General features: G+C 37.9%; 1 protein-coding gene across 1 annotated transcript in view; it reads left to right on the top strand.

The window, feature by feature from the left end:
• Positions 1-20000, top strand: part of LOC149132931 (uncharacterized) — a 26002-nt gene that overhangs the window by 3485 nt on the left and 2517 nt on the right. Inside the window, exon 2 of the mRNA XM_089361932.1 lies at positions 19044-19958. Within this exon, the coding sequence (XP_089218058.1) occupies positions 19044-19958 (915 nt within the window). The remainder of the gene's footprint in view (positions 1-19043; positions 19959-20000) is intronic.

The following is a 20000-nucleotide window of genomic DNA, read 5'->3' as shown; positions in this document are numbered from 1 at the left end:
TAATAATTATCTATATATAAGATAAACCTATTTGGAAATGGATGCGTGGCGTTCAGTCATATAACAATATAAATAAAACATATATATAGGCATATATACATACATATGTGTACATACTGACATATATATGTATATAACTATATATATGCATATATGTGTACAGGACGTCACAAAACGTAAACGACATGAAATACGAAAATATGAAATCCGAAATACGAAAAACAACATGATATACGAAGACAGACTTTTTTTTGCGAACAACGAGAGAAACAAGTAGAAAACAAGACAAGTAACATAAAGAACGACCCTCCATCAGTTGTCGGCTGTTTATCTACTCCACATTTCGATATACATATATATATATATATATATATATATATATATATATATATATATATATATAACAATATATTATAAATTAACTACCAACAAAAATAATTGGTAAGCTAACTTAAATATGTTCTTTCAATATAAATATGTTCTTTTGAATTTATACGTTTTTGCGTCGTAACTCCTTTATTATTATTTATATATATATATATATATATATATATATATATATATACGTAAACACATATACAGAGAGCACATACAGAGACACACACCACACACAAATACAAACAATGACATTTCTAGATACACACAGTGTATCTATTTATCTCTCAATCTACATATGCATGTATATATATGGCTGTGTGGTAAGTAGCTTGCTTACCAACGTCATGATTCCGGGTTCAGTCCCATAACGTGGCACCTTGGGTGAGTGTCTTCAGCTATATAGCCGCGGGCCGACCAAAGACTTGTGAGTGGATTTGGTAGACGGAAACTGAAAGAAGCCCGTCGTATATGCTCTGGAAAAGGGTCGTAGGCGCTACCCTGTTTCTTGTAACCAAACCATTAAAACAAATAGGGAACATAGCCAGATAACGCAATAGTCATTGCCAAAATACGATTGTCGTACGTACAATCGTAACGGAACACCCACAGCAGATCTGAACTCAAGAACTGTTAGTTGATAGTCCTACACTTTACCAACACAGGCGTTTCATCATTCAACGCAGTGGTACTGAAAACGCAATTCTACATCACATTATTAACAGGACACAGTAGCAGAAGAGCAGAAAGTTATTAGTCCTGAGTCGATGAAGTCAAGCTGGGGTTATCGGGTAAAAAAGAAGTTTACGAGACATTGGCTTCCAGCCAAATGGTGGGAAAACGATATTTACTTGGTATTTGAGTTCAGTTTCAGAGGAAGTGATTCCATCCGTCCATTCATCTTCTTCGTCTGCTATTCTTAGGAGGGTCGTGGAGGAAAATTCCTTGGGCAACTCCTCGATAGGGTCCAATGAAAAGCGAAGTCTGAACATGTTAATTCAGAGAGGGTTTTGCGATGTCTGAAAATGTTAATTTAGAGAGAGTTTATAAATTGTTTTACAGCTTTTTAGACTATATGACAGTGATGGGAAAAATAAAGATCCGAGATGGTTGGCCCCATGCAGAAACTGCAGGAGCTCCTCAATGGATTTTGCAAACTATTCTAAATCCATTGCAGTGCTGGAAACCCTTCCGTGTCATCAGCAGGTATCTGTATTAAGGAACTACCCAATAAAGTGCTCATTTATTGGATCTGTTTTATACCATAATACTGAAGTTACGGAACCAGCTCAGCGTTTATTTCAAAGTTTACAGATCATGTCTAAATCGTGCAATTTACAGCCAGTGAACAATAAAAATTAATAGCACAAGAAATAACCCGTATTACTTTCTCATTTTTCCCCTTTTAGTGTAGGTGAAGTGAGGAGTAAATATTTTGAGTTCGAGTTGACTCGAACTCAACTACCCCAACACGTGCACGTACACGCACTCACATGCACACATGCAAACACATACAAGCAGTGGGATAATCACCCTTGGGCCCTCCCATATGCACGCATTCATATAGACATACATGCGTGCATACATACATACAGAAACACACACAAACACACAGTTGTACACACGCATATGTGTCCGTATGTGAGAATATAAATACACACCCATATACATCCGTATGTATATATGTGTGTGTGTCTATGTGTGTGTGTGTGTGTGTATGTATACATACATTCATACATATATATATTCATATATATATTCATATATATATATATATATATATATATATATATATATATACATATATATATATATATATATATATATATATATATATATATATATGAGTGTGTATATATGTATATATTTGTATGTATATATATAATTATATATATATATTTATTTATATATAAATTATATATATATAAGTGTGCGTGCGTGTGTGTGTGTATGTATGTATGTGTATGTATGCATACAGGTATGTACAGAGTGGCCTAAAATCCAAGCTACCATTTAAAACGTTTGTGTACATATTCAATGGTAGAGCGAATTTTGGGCCAACCTGTATATTTGTGTATTTATATATTGATTGGTTTACGTATTTTTTTTTTCTTTCTGACCAAGTAAACCAGTATAAACGAGCAAACAGCCTCATCAGACATTCTGATTGAATAGAGTGGTCAGGTCCAGTCAGTGGCTCTCTGCATTCTCTAAACAGCAAAAGGAAAGGAGAGTGGAATGGGTGAGCGGTGTTGCTTGTACTGCTGGTATTCTATCGGATGAGATGATTCCGACTGCAGTTTCCGAAAAATAGTCTTACATGCTGGTTTAAACAAACAAACACACACACACAAACACACACACACAAACACACACACACAAACACGCATGCATACGCATATGTGAAGTCTCGGCTCATAGCGAACAAAACCTAGTTTTAATATCTAAATTTAGTTATTATATTGACATTACTCTGTAAACCAACCAGCATTAGCGCCCCAGTTATAAACTTTTTGTTTCTTTCTTATTAACATATTTAATTAATGATAAATATTTTCACTACTTATGGGTACAAAATGACATACATGTATACATAAATACGTACATACATACATACAGACACACAGATATTTATATATATATATATATATATATATATATATATATATATATACATATATATATTTTTAAAGGGTAGTAGATACAGACTTACAAACACACATTCATATTTACGCACACATATATACACGCATACACAACACACATATCAATGTTTGATAAGAGATCGGAAGCGCTCGTTGGGTGGGAAAATAGTCTTTTCGTGTGGTGCACAAAATTCGCAGATACACCCGAACACACATAAATAGGCACAACCATTACACATTGTCCTCAAACTCAAATGAACGACAAAGGCAATAGACAAGAAATAGTGCGAGGAAAGAGTTAATGACTTATTCACTGCTTACATATTTCGGGTGAATGACCCATTTCCCTTCTACAAAGGAGAGCAGCAACGAATCTTTCTACGAACCAGAAACCACCAGAAGGTAACACAGCGATTTCTGGGTTATTAGAATTCGTTGTTGCGTTCCTCTGCTTTCTTATAACGCAATGCCTTATGTGAACCACGTTGCTCTTCATACAAACATTTATTATGGTTGATCCATCTTCATAGGAGATTGTAGTCGTCTTGTGCTTTATTTTAATCAATGGCATTGCTGACTTTCTGGCCATGACCTCTCGGACGACTATTCAGTTCCACTGCCTCCTACCTGTGCGCTTCCAGCTGGTTAAATCGGTACACTTCATCACAGTTTCATTGCGCTGGACGTTTAGTAGATGGAATGATAAATGACAAATAAGCTCTCTATAAAAACACATCTGTACATCATCGGATTACAGTGAGAAACGTTTGTACAACATGAGTAACAGTCTCTGAGTCTCCGTGGTTAGTTCCTAGTAATAAATCGAAGCGAGATGACCTGTAATCATGTGAACCTTCAGGTTTTGCATTAGAGTATTCCTCTTCTAGAAGGATGCTATGACAACATCTAAGAGTCCCTTACTCTCTGAGGTTCATATTTACATGCTAATTAATCAACAGCTTAGACATTGGTAGTGACTATTAAACCGGGTCAGAGTAGAGATAAGAACAATATAGGCTAAAGTGGTGGTTTCAGTCCTCGAAATCTAGGAACTCCCGAATTAAGGCTCCACTACCAGATGCAGTTTAAAGTCATACCCAGGACAATATATATGTACGTATGTACGCACGTACGTACGTACGTCCGTATGTACGCATGTATGTAAGTATGCACTTACGTACGTACATATGTATGTATGTATGTATGTATGTATGTATGTATGTATGTATGTATGTATGTTTGAATGTATGTATGTGATTATCTGTGATGGCGCATAGCCAAGTGGTTTGGATGTTGCACTGACCATCGCGAGTCCGTAGTTTCAAGTTGTGCACTGGGTGGTGCGTTGTGTTCTTGAGCAAGACACTTCATCCCACGTTGCGCTGTGACGACTGCGACACCTGATGTGAAGCACATCGTGCACCTGTTCAAGCAATGTCGACGGATGGCGGGACTGAGCCAAGGAACAGCACAGACATTTGGTCACTATAAACAAATCATTTGTACAGGTCGTTCAGCTAGAAATTACCGAACAGTCTTTCTCAGTCTACGAGAGACTACCATCGTGTGTGTATATATACATATATATGTATGTGTTTGTGTGTGTGTGTGTGTGTGTGTGTGTGTGTGTGTGTGTGTGTGTGTGTGTGTGTGTGTGTGTGTGTGTGTGTGTGTGTGTGTGTGCCTGCCTGCGTACTTATCAAAGCAACTTGGCCAAGTCATAAAAGAGTTTGCTTCGCAACCAAATGGTCTTGATTGCGTAACATTTTGGCACAATATGCCATTCCCTATTGTTTCTAGTAGACTCTTCCATTGTGGGATAAAATGTTAAACCTATCAGACTTGTTCCTGTAATTCGAAGACACATGTTTGTCATACAACGTCTCACGTTGATTCTGGCAGAGAATTACGCTAATGTTACACGGGTTTACGGAATACTCAACTGCTTACATGTGAATTCAATGAGCGCGTGACTAAGTTGATTGGACAATTAAATCATAATCGTCGAAAACACACACACACATATATATGTGTGTGTGCATATATATATATATATATATATATATATATATATATATATATATATATATATATATACGTGTATAAGGGATGACCACTAGGTGGACATCCAATGTGCTAGAAAGAGGTCATCAACGACCCAACCACAAAGAAAAATATATTTCGTGTTTTGCGAAATTTTTCTGGAGAACAATATTTTTCTTTGTGGTTGGGTCGTTGATGACCTCTTTCTAGCATATTGGATGTCCACCTAGTGGTCATCTCTTATACACGTGTAATACAATTTTTCTGAATTTTCAGATTTTTTATATGCTAAGCCACTTGGTTTTACATTGAATTAACATTCAATTTATCACCCTATATATATATATATATATATATATATATATATATATATATATATATATATATATATATATATATATATATATATATATATATATATATATATATATATATGTATGTATATATATATATATATAAGTCAGGGTGCAATATGTAGCTGTTTGCTTCAAAGAAGAATAAAACTCTCCAAAACCACGTATCTCTCACTATATGTAAATGCATACATGTATACACACATAAATATTCATTCTTACAAGGAAATTTCGACTTAGCAGCCGTCATTAGTCTATGGTTTGGGTGGAGTAATATGAATAGGAATTGAATGTAGGTTGTCAGTGGAAATGGTTGTGTAGGAAAGAGGGAATGGAGAAATTCTAAGAGAAAAGTATGTGTTTGCAAGGCGTGGGTTAAATGAAACGGATGGTGGAAACAACTGTTCTAGTACGATAGGATCATTTTGTTATTGTTTAGTGCTCAGTCAGGCGTGAAAATAAATAAGAAAACAGATGTGTCGTATTCAGGTAACAATTCGTATTAGAGTTCTTGTGATTGATTATAAGTCTTCAGTTAGTTTTGTGCTATTTTAGAATTCACAAACAAATATTCACAGATAATACTAGTTTGATGAGTCACACAGCATAGGTTCAATAAAAATCGAAGTGTTGATGTTTGTAGTTTTCTTTTAAATATCTTGAGTTTGGTGTTGTTAAAAATTGTTTGGATGGAGATTATATTACGATAAAATATTGGGGGTATTCTAATATACTTTATATAGATACATAGATACACAGAGGCATACATAGATACATATACATATACATACACACATCTCTCCTGGCCCCTCTAAACTTCTCTTTACTCTTGATATCAAAAGTTTATATACGATGATCCCATACAACGAAGGACTTCTTGCCCTAAATACTTCCTAGACCTTCAACCCCCCCCCCAACCTAACACGTTTACACGTATTTGTCTGTCTGAACTTCTCCTGCTCAACTGTTTCTCGTTCGTGGGGGAGTTTTACCAACTTCTAGGGAGTGGCCATGGGAACGAGAATGGGCCCCAACTATGCGAACCTATTCGTTGGCTACGTCGAAGCCCGTTCAATAAAGACAACAACGCAACAGAAAGTGAGAGTAATATTGATGCAGTAAAAGCGCAACTATTTTCATGTTTGATCTTTTTATTAAAGATTTTTTCTTATTTGCTTTTCGTGTTTGGGTCGAAACAATAACGTTGCTAAATCCATGACGTCTGACATTTCGACGCTTCCGCGATCTCATTTTCAAAAATAAACTGCAAACGTTTAAAGAAGAAACATACTCACCGCCCTCCTATCATTACATGGAAAGAGCGTTTAGATCTGCGTATATTTATGGTACCGTTAAGACGAACAAATCCAGTAACCTACCTATAGTCTTGCAAATCAATAAACCCACGTATAGAATAGCCAAAGTATTTATGAGATGGATACGCTATATAACCATGAGAGGAATTTTTGAAATTCTGCAGGGAACTCAAAGATATGTAAAATTTCTAGCGTATACATCTAAAATCCTTTCACTAATTTCACAGAAACGGAAACAGAAAATATAGCAATGGTTTCAAATTTTAGCACAATGCCAGTAATTTTTTTGGCGAGAAGGGGTAAGTCAATTACATCGACCCCCAGTGCTCAACTGGTACTTGTTTTATCGACTCTGAAAGAATGAAAGGCAAAGTCGACCTCAGCGGAATTTGAACTCAGAGCGTAAAGACGGACGAAATGCTGCCATGAATTTTGTCCGGCGTGCAAACTACTCCGGCAGCTCGGTGCCTTAAACAATATATAGAATATTGGACAACGCGTACACAAATCATGCTTTAAAGACACCTGTAGTACTCAGAAAAGTTACGAAAACCTTTCTGTTGACCTACATAAGTTCTTTTCCGCTGTCCATAGGTAATCAATACGGACGCTGTCGATAGGTAATCAGTATGGGCGCAGGTGTGGCTGTGTAGTAAGAAGCTTGCTTCCCAACCACATGGTTCCGGGTTCGGTCCCTTGGGTAAGTGTCTTCTACTATAGCCTCGAGTCAACCAAAGCCATGTCAGTGAATTTGGTAGACGGAAGGCGGAAGAAGCCCGTTGTATATATATGTGTGTGTGTGTGTGTCTGTTTTTGTCCCCCTTTACGCACCATCCCTTAACAACCGATGCTGGTGTGTTTATGTCCCCGTATCTTAGCGATTCGGCAAAACAGACCGATAGAATAAGTAGTAGGCTTACAAAGAATAATTCCTGGGGTCGATTTCTTCGACTAACACCTTTTAAGGCAGTGCTCCAGCATGGCCGCAGTCAAATGACAAACAAGAAAAATAACAAAAAAAGATTAAAATAATACACTCAGGCGGGGCGATGTGTATGTATGTATGTATGTATATGTCTGTATTGTGTGCTTATGTGTGTGTGTATATTTCTGTATGCGGGTATGTGTCTAAATTATTTAACCCACCATTTCTTTTAAAATTTTAACCTTGTGATTCTATGAACTCTGATGAGAGAAATATAGAATATTGCTATGGTTGGAGTTAGCGCACCCATAGCAACCTATATCTTTTCGAAACGGCCGTAAGACTTTATACATAGACTTTATACATGTTCCAGACCCCTTATGAATCAGTTTACATCCGCTTCGTCATCCTTTTCATTCGGACTTCGCAAAAACATTTATGGACTCACACTTTTTTTTTTATATATATTTACATTTATGAATTTTTATGCGTTTGTAAATTTTTATATGTGTATGAATTCCTATATATATAAATTTTCGTGTATGTGTACGTATTTATAAATTCTTAGAAATGTTTATATATCATATACATGAATGCGTCTATGTATGCACATTGTACACCATGGAGAACTTCGCTAATATGGATTGAATGAATGCATACATCGGCCTTTGAATTTGTTTTCTCCTCTCCTAAATTTTATATTCCCGAAACGCTATCAGACCGCTACTCGGTTGAGCTGAATAAAGTGGATATCTATATCACTTATTTATACATTGTTCTATATATATATACACACACACATATATATACATATATATACATATATATACACATGTGCTTATATTCATTTTTCAACCTGTTTTGGTTTTCAATTGAATTGATGTGTTAACTCATTCATAATTCTGCAATATGCCCCTTGATTTATAATCTCTATCCTCTTCCTCTCTCGCCTGCACTCCCTGACTTCGCCTTATTTTCTTTCTCCTTGTTTCCTTATCTCTTGGGCGTATCTATTTATTAATTCATTTATATATTCATTTCACGTTATCAAGTTCTTAATATATTGTTATTTATCTCTTTCATGGTTCTCCAATTTAATCTTCCATTCTTTTATTCTTTTTGCTCCTGTTTTTCTCTCTTACTTTTCTCTTCACTCTTCTTTCCCTCTATACTCTATATTTTATTCTTTTTGTCTCTCCCTTTTTCTTGTTTCTAATCCCTCTTTATCTTTCTCAGGTAGTTTTTTTCTCTCCATTCCTTCTCAAAATACTTATAAAACGCCTCCTTATTTTCCCAATTCCACCAGTTCTAGACATTAGTTCTTTCTTAAAAATTGTAATAATGTGGTCCTTGATGAACACTCAACGCACAGTTCCAAACAACCACAATGGTGAAACATGTGCTTCTAGCGATTTCTTCTTTATTGATTCTGCAAATTGGAAGCAGAGTGGACGATGGTAATCTACGTGGAGCTGGAAACTGAACTGTAACAGTCGTACAGCTGCTTCTACACCCAAGATGTAAACAGTTACAAACACACAGGTATACATGTGTAGGCGTGCACATATGTATATGAATTTAGTAACTGATATATTCAGTCAATTAAATTGATTTATTTCACTCATTTGTATTTAATCCTGTCAAATAAGATTAGACTTGAAATACTTTTAAGCTTCAAGTATGGATGGAAAAAGATAAGTTATGACACACCTATCGTTTGCAAACAGTAATACGATATCATCTGCAACATAAATACATACATACATACAGACAGACAGACAGACAAACACACATATGTACATACATAAATACATACATACATACAAACAAATACATACATACATACAAACAAATATATACATATATATATATATATATATATATATATATATATATATATATATATATATATATATATATATATATATTCTTGTGTGTATAATGACCATATCCCCACTATGCAAACCCTATGAAACGATAAAAACATCTACTGCACTTCAGTACATTAATAATGTTGAAAAGCCCCCTCAAAAATGTTCGGCCTTGTGCCTAGAGTAGAAAAGAATATTTTTCTATTTTTCTAGCGTCATAGTATTGAAGCTGGTACTCCATCGGTTGCAAGGACCAGTGTCCCTGTTGATCCGATCGACGGAACAGCCTGCTCGTGAAATTAACGTGCAAGTAGCTGAGCACTCCACAGACACGTGTACCCTTAACGTAGTTCGCAGGGAGATTCAGCGTGACACAGAATGTGACATGGCTGACCCTTTGAAATACAGATACTATTCAATTTCTGCCAGCTGAGTGGATCGGAGCAACGTGAAAATAAAGCGTGTTGCTCAAGGACACGACGCACCTCCAAGTATCGAACTCACGAACTTGGGATTGTGAACCGAATACCCTAACCACTAAGCTACGCTCCTTCACTAATTGTAATTAATTAGTTAGAAAAACAGTGAAGTGGTGAAAAATATCCGGGTATTTGTCGGTAAGGAAGTAGGAACGTGGCTGCTATCGGAAAAGGAAAGTAAATATCCAAGATGTCAGAATGGTGACATTCCTAAAGTACTAGCTTTGTTAATATGGTTGTTGTTGCTGAGAATGAAACCATTGATTACTATTTTATGAAGAAAACAAACAAGCAAAGAACAATGACAAATGTTTAAACACCCTTTATTGATTACTACACCTCAAATGTTGCCTATTAGCACAGAATAAAAGATGTGAATATCGAATGCGATATTCTTGTTGATATTGTTAGTAGTAGTAGTAGTAGTAGTAGTAGTAGTAGTAGTAGTAGTAGTAGTAGTAGTAGTAGTAGTAGTAGTAGTAGTAGCTAAGAAAACTTCCTTAATCTGAAAAGAGCATCTAAATCGCCAAAAATGATTTTGAAATAATTTCAAATATAAATCCATGAATCATTTCTCTCTAACCTACATTGGTTTATCATGTTAGTGATAGGTAGATAGATAGATAGATAGATAGATAGATAGATAGATACATTTCTTTTATTAGCCACACAGGGCTCAACGAAGATGGGACAAATACAATGTAGAGCTTTTCTTTTTGGGAGGGGGGAGGAAGGAAAAAAATAAATAAATAAAAAAAAATAAAAAAATAAAAAAATTGGTGGTGTCGATCAAAAGGGATCGTAGGAAGGGAAAAAGGGGCAGTTCGATCAAAAGGGATCGAAAAAAAAAGAAAAGGAAAGGCCGATCAATAGGGATCGTGTATCACACAGTAATGTTCTCGTGTAAAAAGAGGGGAGGACAGTTTAGGTTTAGCCGTGGAAGGAAAAGCCCACGGAAAAGACCACGGTAACCTTGGTCAATATTCTCATTGAAGAAACTATAACAGTAAGTGACTCTCTTTTGCCTTTTTGTTTTATTTTTTTTTTCTTGTTCATAGGGTTATGCTCAAGATGGCTCCGTCGTTCACACGTGCCATCCTTGCTACATTCACCCATCTTTTTTTGAAAGATAGATAGATAGATAGATCGATAGATAGATAGATCGATAGATAGATAGATAGATAGATATCTTTTTATTATAGCCACACAGGGCTAAATACAGAAAATGGACAAATTACAAAGTAGAGCTTTTCTTTGGGGGTGGATAATTTCGATCAAAAGGGGTCGCGGAAAAAAGGGGGGGGGATTTCGATCAAAAGGGATCGCGGGAAAAAAAAACGTGGTGGGGGCGATCAATAGGGATCGTGTATCACAGTCAATGTAAAAAACGGGGAACAGATTAGGTTTATCCGTGGAGAGAAAAGCCTACGGAAAAGACCACGGTCACCTCAGGCTTTTTTTTTTAAAGGTACATGAAAGTAAGTACCTTCTCTCTTTTTGTCTCTTTTTGTTACAAGTCTATGCTTAAAATGGTGTCGTCTTTCATTTTTACCATTCTTGCCACATTTACCCATTTTTTATTGAAACTTTCATTCGACAACACTTTCCTCTCTATCCTCATCCTCCTTTTCAACTGGTACTTGAAAAAGTTGACGAGGGACTGACCAGAGAGGAAAGTGTTTGTTTGTAGACCTTTCAAACGCGTCCACCACACGCATTCTTTTGCCATAGCTATCAGTGTTACAAAAACCGTTTTTCCTTCCCGTTTAAAGGAAGGTGGCGGAACAATATTCACGATAGACTCGGCTGATAAGTGGGCTCGTCCCACACGCGACAACAGCCGTTCGACGAAAGTCCACAGCTCTGAAATATCTAGACACTGCACGAGTGCGTGCAGAACGGTTTCGTCGCTCTGACCGCATCTCGGGCAGGTCGGTCCGGTGGTTTTCGAACCGTGTCTGTAGATCTTCTCTCGAACTGGTAGTGCGTCTCGATAGCATTGCCAAGCCAGGGATCTCTGGAAATTATCCATAGGCCCCGGCCCGAACGTCGTCTTGAAAAGGCGGGTTAGGAATTTCTCGTCGACACCCAGGTTTGCCCCGAGAGTGTCGTCAGACCTCCCCTCCACTAGTCCTCTATAGAACGCATTGGTCGTTTGGAAGTTGCACAAGTTTGATCCCGGACGGCAGAGCTGTTGCAGAGCTTGGCGACACTCGCGGTGCCAATCGCCCAGTTTCGGTCTCTTCCTGATCCATGTTTGCAGTTCGGTGAGTGAGACGAGCTGCGGGAAGGCGTGCCTCACAAACGGCGCCCACACCTGTTCACCGTCGTCAATGAAGTTCCAGAGATAGATCGATAGATAGATAGAGAGATAGATAGATAGATAGATAGATAGATAGATAGATAGATATGCACCAGTTGGTCACATAATCTTGACTTTTTCTAAATCCATGTCTGTTTTGTTGTATTTGCAACAGCTTTAATATATCAATAAAATGAAGAACGTTCTATGCTGTCGTTCGACCTTCTAGAAATAGCAGTTGAAGTCTCTCTCATAACTTACTATAGTGTCTTAAAACAGTAACAATTTAGAAACAATGTAGTGCTGGTTAAACAAAAAGTGACAGGATTGTAACTGAAGGGACTTGTCAATAGATTTCTATATCAAAAATGATTTGGGTAGTAATTACACCAATACTACCGCTACTATCACGATGGCTACCACCATCAACAACAATACAAGCAATGGAAAGTGCCATGACGCTTCGGATATTAATCCTTCATCAGAAAACATATATATAGAAAAGTAGAGAGTGCAAACGTAAAAATTATTTGGAGGAGAAAGAATCGGACAAGGGGATAAGTGCCAGATAGAATTTAAGAACGAAGAAGGGGTGGAAGTCTGTGCGTGTGTAGGAATGTATTCTTGTATTGAGATGGGCACAAGGAGGAGGTGTATATATATTTTGGTGTATGTACGTATGTAGAAGTATGTAAAGGGTTAAAGGTATTTTGAGTAAAGGGTGTTATAGCATTAAAGATGTGTAGAGAGAATTAAAGCGATAGAAAGGACTAGCAGTACCATACGAATGATACCATATACAGGCATATAGGTTCGACCGCTGCTTGTTTCAAGTATAGACGGAAAAACCATACTACCTCATTCAGAAATAAAACCAACGAGCATAGTACCTCCCTGACAAAACTAATTCGGCAACTAACTGAAAAGAAAATTATCTATAGTATTTCTTGGTCTGTCTTACAGACCGCGTTTCCATATGATGGTGGCTGTGGTGGAAATTGTAAAAAAAAAAAAATCCAATAAACAAATCGCATATTGTTACCAAAGGAGATGTTAATTAAGTAAACATTCGGAATGTACTAGATGATGTCAACGTTGATTTGGAATAACCTTCAATCGGTATAATCTAGCCAATTTTGAACCAAATTCTTAATGATCTGGAAACTATCTCGTTTTAAGACCCAGGTGCGTCCAGCATATCTTCGGCAATATTTGAGTTGATTTATGTAATCTACCATCTAAAGCCCATATGAAAGGAGTTCCTTCCTTCCTTCCTTCCTTCATTCATTCATTCATTTATTCACACAGGCACACACACAGCGTGCACGCATGTACACACACACACACACACACATACACAGACATACGCATGCATACACATACACACACACACACACACACACACACACTCGCGCCCACACACACATACGCACGCACTCACACGCACGCGCGCACGCCCGTGTTTTGTTTTAGTGTGATTAACGTTCGCTGTTGTATGCATTAATGTCAGGTTTCGGGTTCGAAAAAACTGTTTCCCTTCTGTGCAGCAACTTCGAGGCCATATTTAAAAGGATTACCGACATTATTCTTCCATTCCTCTGTATGTACGTGGTCTGATCAATAAGTATCCGGACTGTTGCCATAGTATCGAAGCCAAAGTACGTAGAGTGAAGCCGCTGGGCACAGATTGACCTTGAACTCTGCTGTGCATGCGCACTAAGTTCTAATGTTCTAGCTCACTTCTCGTGTTTACAGCAGTGCTTGGAAGGAAGGTGTAAAGCGTGTGATTGTTGACCATGACAGAGAAAGTTGAGCCGAGAATCTGCATCAAATTTTGCCAAAAGCATGGCGGTACCTGCTCAGGGGTCTACGGAAAGGGTTCAAAAAGTTTCCATCGTCAAGGAGATCGTGCGTAACTGAAACCTGAATGTCTTTTTGGTTAGCTGAAAGCAGTTTTAGCACAATCTTGGCAGACTCGCGTCTCATACCCAAATCTTCAGTGATAATGGACTGAACTGAACCGTAACTAAACTGCACATCCTCTGATAACTCACAGATGGTGATTCGTCGATTTCCCCTCACAGCTGTACTCACATCTGCAATTTCTTTTCTCCGTTCTTCTGGCTACGGGTCTCTCAGAACGTTCGTCAATATCGACATTTTTTCAGCCACGCTGGAAACGTCTGAACCACTCGTAGACTTCAATGCGGCTCATACACTCCTCTCCATACTTTTTCTGCAACTTTGCGTAGGCCTCTGAACAGGTATCTCCATGACAACTTTCTCTGTCATAGTAAATGTGACGATCACACTCTACACACGTTCCTTCCAAGCACTGCTGTAAACAGCGGAAGTGAGCTAGAGTGTTAAAACTTAGTGAACATGCACAGCCCTATTCAAGGTCAATTTATGCCAAGCGGTTTCACTCTGCGTGCTTTGGTTTCGTTACTATGGCAATAGTCTGGATACTTATTGATAAGACTTTGTATGTATGTATATATGTATGTATTTAACATAAGATTAATACACTGTTTGTTCATGAATGTTGGGTCGTTTTGAAAGCCACAAATATGATATGCATTTTCGTTATCACACCCAAAAGTAATTTTTAAGTGAATCTCTGAAGTAGATGTGTCAATACTTCTTTCTTCTGTAACATATAACACCTTAGTCGAACATCAGACGACGGGAAAACTAGACTATAATTTTCATCAAGTGCTTAATTGTCTATATGAAAGTATCCCACTTTAAACGCTGTGTGAACCCAAGTGGCTTTATATCTTACCTCTGCACCTGCATTACACGGTTACAAGGTTACAAAACGCATAGGGAAAATATGAGAAACGTATACCGTTCATGCTTTTATCAATCAGATTAGTGTCATAAAGGAAGGACAATGCAAACTAGTATCTAATCTGAATTGCAGTTTCTTTTTGTCATAATGGATAAGAAATAATGACGGGTGCAGGGATGTTGTGTAGTTAAGATGTTATCTTCCCAAGATAACATCTTGTTTTCAGGCTCGGTGTCATTAAGCTGCACTTTGGACAACTGTCTTTTCCCCATAAGCCCGGGTTCAGCTAATTTGGAGGCTGGAAACTGTGAAAGACTGAATTTAGTCGTGATTTAACTACACCCGGGTCTTTTCTTTAACGGTCCAGTCTATTGCAATCAATAAATCTAGGTTTCTAGTCTGACAATAGCTTCCTTTCTTCCTTCTCCTAGGCATGAAAAGGATCGTGTGCTTTCACCTTCTTCCTGTGACAAAACCAGTTATAAAAACAGGGGCTTTAATGAAGAGCAACGAACAATCTTGTTTTGGTTTTAGCTATAAACCTTGATGTTAAGCTGGCGGAATCGTAAATGCATCATACAAAATACTTAGCGACACATCTTCCCGTTTTACGTTCTGAGCACAAATGCCGCTGAGATTTTGCTTCATCTTTTCAGAGTCAATAGAATAAGCCCCAGTTGAACATCAACCCTTTTCCGCACGAATTTTTGGCTTTGTACCTATAGCAGAAAGAAAAAACGGTCTTCATGGCGAACTAGTAAAATCTTTAGCGCGTCAGACAAAAGGGCCAATCAACATTTCTTCTGGCTCTTTACGTTCTAATTTCACACATTCAACCGCAATCAACTTCGCTTTTAATCTCTCACGGGGTCGATAAGATAAAGGACCATCAAGTACTGGGATCTTAACAATCGACCAATGCTCCCACGAAAATTGCTCGTGTTATCTTAAGAAAAAAGCTTTTTGAAAAGTATTCTCATGGCAGTGGTGGTGGTGGTGGTTGGGGAAGGCGGTGGTGGTGGTAGTGGCAGTGTTGGTGAGTGTGGTGGTGGTGGTAGGTGGAGGTATAGCTAATAATGGTGGAAGTGGTTTCGGTGGAGGTGGCAGTCGTGTTTGACGTAGATGATGGTGGAGTTGGTGGTAATGGTGCTGGTGCTGATAGTATCGGTGGTGGCAGAGTGGTGATCACAAGGAATCGTAGGTGTGATAGTGGTTGTGGTAGTGGCGCTAGTAGTGAGTGGTAGGCGTTGTGCTTTAGGTGTAGTAATGGTGGTGGTTGCGCTGGTCGTAACAGAACCAGTTATAGTGAACCAGTGGGCCATTGCGCCTCCACACCAATAATATATATATTTTGGAACCGATTCCAGTCGGGCAATTTTTATGTGATGGTTTGACTTGCTAGATATAATAGCAAAATCTAAATCACACCACACCTTAATATGTATATTAAAAGATGTATATTACTTAGAATAATGTATTCAGGGTAATGTTATGTTAATGCTTTTCATCATAGGTTTACCCGATCAAAGGTGACCAAGGGTTAAACAACAACAACTGGCTATGCCAACTGGAATTAAGGCCATTTCTCAAGCATTAAATACCGGGCAGGGGATGTGGCATAAGCTTATAGGAGGAGAAATAGGTGTTTAAGTAAGACATGGATTGACTCACAGAAGTTCAATGACTATAATCACTACGAGTAGATTCTGGAAATATTAGCCACGAGTAAAGTAGCCTTAACAATAAGCAGCTGGTACACCAAAGGCATCATGGCAAACAAAAGAGAGAATTATAAACATAAACTCACAGTTAGAAGAGGGAGTTTTCAAGATAACACTCTCTTCCTACTCATTTTACTGTCTAACGCTCTAATACTAGTAATTAGTGTGTTCATGTAGACTGGAATCGGTTACAAATGTTATGAAAGGATAATCAATGATCTTTTGTAGAAGTACGAAATGACAATGTCAAGACAATACGCGGATTTACTAGAGGAAATGATGTGAAATTCGGATTAGGAAATTGCGTCAAGGTAACCTGAACGAGAGAAAAATTAATTAGGACTACTAATATCATATTAGATAATGGTATAAGATAAAACGATTAAACCAAATACAGATTTACAAATAATTAGAAATTGAGAACTAGATAGAATACAACACGCAAGTTAGAAGGGAATATTGAAGATGCATTATATTGACCCTTTTAGTGCGAAATTAAATTTCATGGTTATTACGGCAAGAATGTTAAATATCCAACAAAAACCGAATTCGTATTTTCTGTTGGTCACGTTGCTTCAATAAACTTGACAGATCTCCTCAAAAGGTACCTTCAAACATGATATTCCTCAACAAAAAATAGATTGCTAAGAATTCCAACCACGTTTCGTGGTTTTTTACCCCAACAGCTCCTTTATAGGACCCAGTGGCTAAAGACATCATCAGGAGGAACCACGTCTAGTTTCGGCCCCTACTCCTCTACCGTTTTCGACGTGGTGCCCCTCACCCACTTTCGGAGGTGTCTTCAGCTCTGGTGTTGATTGCGTTTTTTATTTCTCTTTTTTTTCTTTTTTGGTCTTTTGTTTTTTGGTTTCTTTGATGCAGCGTCAACAAATGGCAGCGGGCGAATGACCATCCTGCCAGATTTCCTTTAAAAGACTCACCAGTAGGCTCCAGCAGCCAGCACCGGCTAAATGTCACGTGACACTATCTAAGCTTCAACTGAACAATGGAGGGAAAGGACGCGTAGTTTTGGCAAGCGCCCTCTCTAAACCTACCCTCTAACAGTGTCGTGTTAGTTTCAGTTCCAGCAGCCAGAGCCGACTAACCTTCTGGTGGTACAAGCCTTCGAACTATTGGGGAAGAGGGCGCGCAATGAACGAGATCGCGCCCTTTGCCCACCTGTCAAGCAGCAATTCTGCTTAAGTACTTGCCAGCTTCGCCTAACGACGCTGTTTCCGGTCTTTTTGTTGTTTTTATGAGTGGAAATATTAACAGTCTTTCCAAATCCGTGGATAGCTCCCAGTATCCCTTCCATCTTTCGTCTGTCTCGTATATCTTATTTGAAGGCCTGGTCTTATGTCTTTTTCCCTCCTTCTGGAAGTATATCCTTCCGTGATTTTCCACTTTTGCGTATTCTCCCCTATTATATCCCCCGATCTTCTCCTTGAGCGCTGCGCTTATGACACCAAGGACTTGATTGTGACGCCATGTATATCTGTCTAGTGCTAACCTGCTGTCTGACAGAACATGTCTCACTGTTGCTTTCTCTCCGCATCTACATTCATCAGTCGTTTGTATGTTTCACCGGACTAAATTGGCCAGTGAAGGCAAAACAGCGAAAGTAGACTTGATCAGGAAGGATGTTCTTGCTTTCCGCAGTTAAGAGTAGTGAAATTTTGAGTGGATATATCTGATTTCCGCAGTAAAATGGTCAATATTTAAAAAGGAGTTAAATGAAAATACAACAACAAAAATGTAAGACTTAATTATAAAATTCTCAATGAGATGTTAAAGGATCAAGGAAGACTTGATAGAACAAAAAAAAATAAATAAAAATGATTCATGACTGCATTTTGGAATACAGCAGTCAAAATTTAAAATAAAAATTTATAGGACTACAGACATATCTGGTAAAATATAATCCTTTCTATTATAAACACATGACCTGAATTCTTTAGAGGCGGCTGTATAAGTTGTGTTATCATTGCGACGAATGCACGGTGCCGAGTGGGCCACTTTTGGTAAGCAGAACTGGTGATGTGGGATGAACCGCTTAATAATAACAGCAACAACAACATCAACAATAACAATAACAACAACAACAACAACAATAATAATAATAATAATAATAATAATAATAATAATAGTAACACATGTTTAAAAATTTTCTATAACATTTTAATTTTAATCTTTATTTCTTATTTTCTAATTTCTTTCAGTGACCCTTGTGTTGGTTACAATCCTTATTTGCTTATTTGGAAAAAATTATACAGTAGCAACGAGCAAAGGAACATCGACAAGTAGCAGTCAGATTTCTTCGTCAGGAAGTACAAAAACCTCAACAACAACCGGGAAATCAACCTTGACGAGTACTATATCAGATTCAACATCCACAAAAAGCAGCGGAAGTAGTGATGTGTATTCGACAGGAAGTACAAAGATCTCAACAACAAAGATCTCGGCAACAAGCGGGAAATCAACGTTAATAAGCACCGTTTTGGATTCAACATCTGTGACACAAGGAGAAACAACAGGGGCAAGTAGCGCCGTGTATTCGACAGGAAATACGAAAACATCAGCGACGAGCGAAAAGTCAACTTTGATAGATAACAGTTCAGCCTCTACATCAAACAATAAACAGACTTCAGCTGCCTCTGACATTTCGCTCTCAAGCTTACCAGTGACAACATTTAATCAACCATCATCATCAAATAGTTTATCTACAAATGTAAACACCAGAGCAGAATCTACCACATACTTATCAAGTACATCACACACAACAAAATCTGCCGGAATGACAAACGTAATATCTGGTACCGTTGCTACAAGAAGCTCACCGATTTCAGAATCAAGTTCCAGTTCAAACAACGGAACAGCAACTGCGAGTCTCCTTTTCTCGTCAACCAACAACGAAAGCACCTCATATTTTACCCAAGACCAGAGTACTGAAGAAACGACGGTAAGCAACAGCAGTGACGTTTCAACGGAAACAGCGACCATGTTTTCGACTGACTTTCAATCAGCGTCATACGAACAAACAGACTACGACGTATCGACTACTGCTCAGATAGGTAAAACAGGAATGACCAGGGATTTCACTCAAGGCACAAGTGACAGAAATGCTGCAGCAAGCTGTAAGTGTTTTTATATATGGTACAATAAAAACAAAAATGTTA

This window comes from Octopus bimaculoides, chromosome 13, assembly GCF_046866305.1.
Source record: "Octopus bimaculoides isolate indiv1 chromosome 13, ASM4686630v1, whole genome shotgun sequence".
NCBI lineage: Eukaryota > Metazoa > Mollusca > Cephalopoda > Octopoda > Octopodidae > Octopus > Octopus bimaculoides.
The sequence above is the reverse complement of the archived record's forward strand: the minus strand, read 5'-3'. Positions and strand labels throughout refer to the sequence as shown.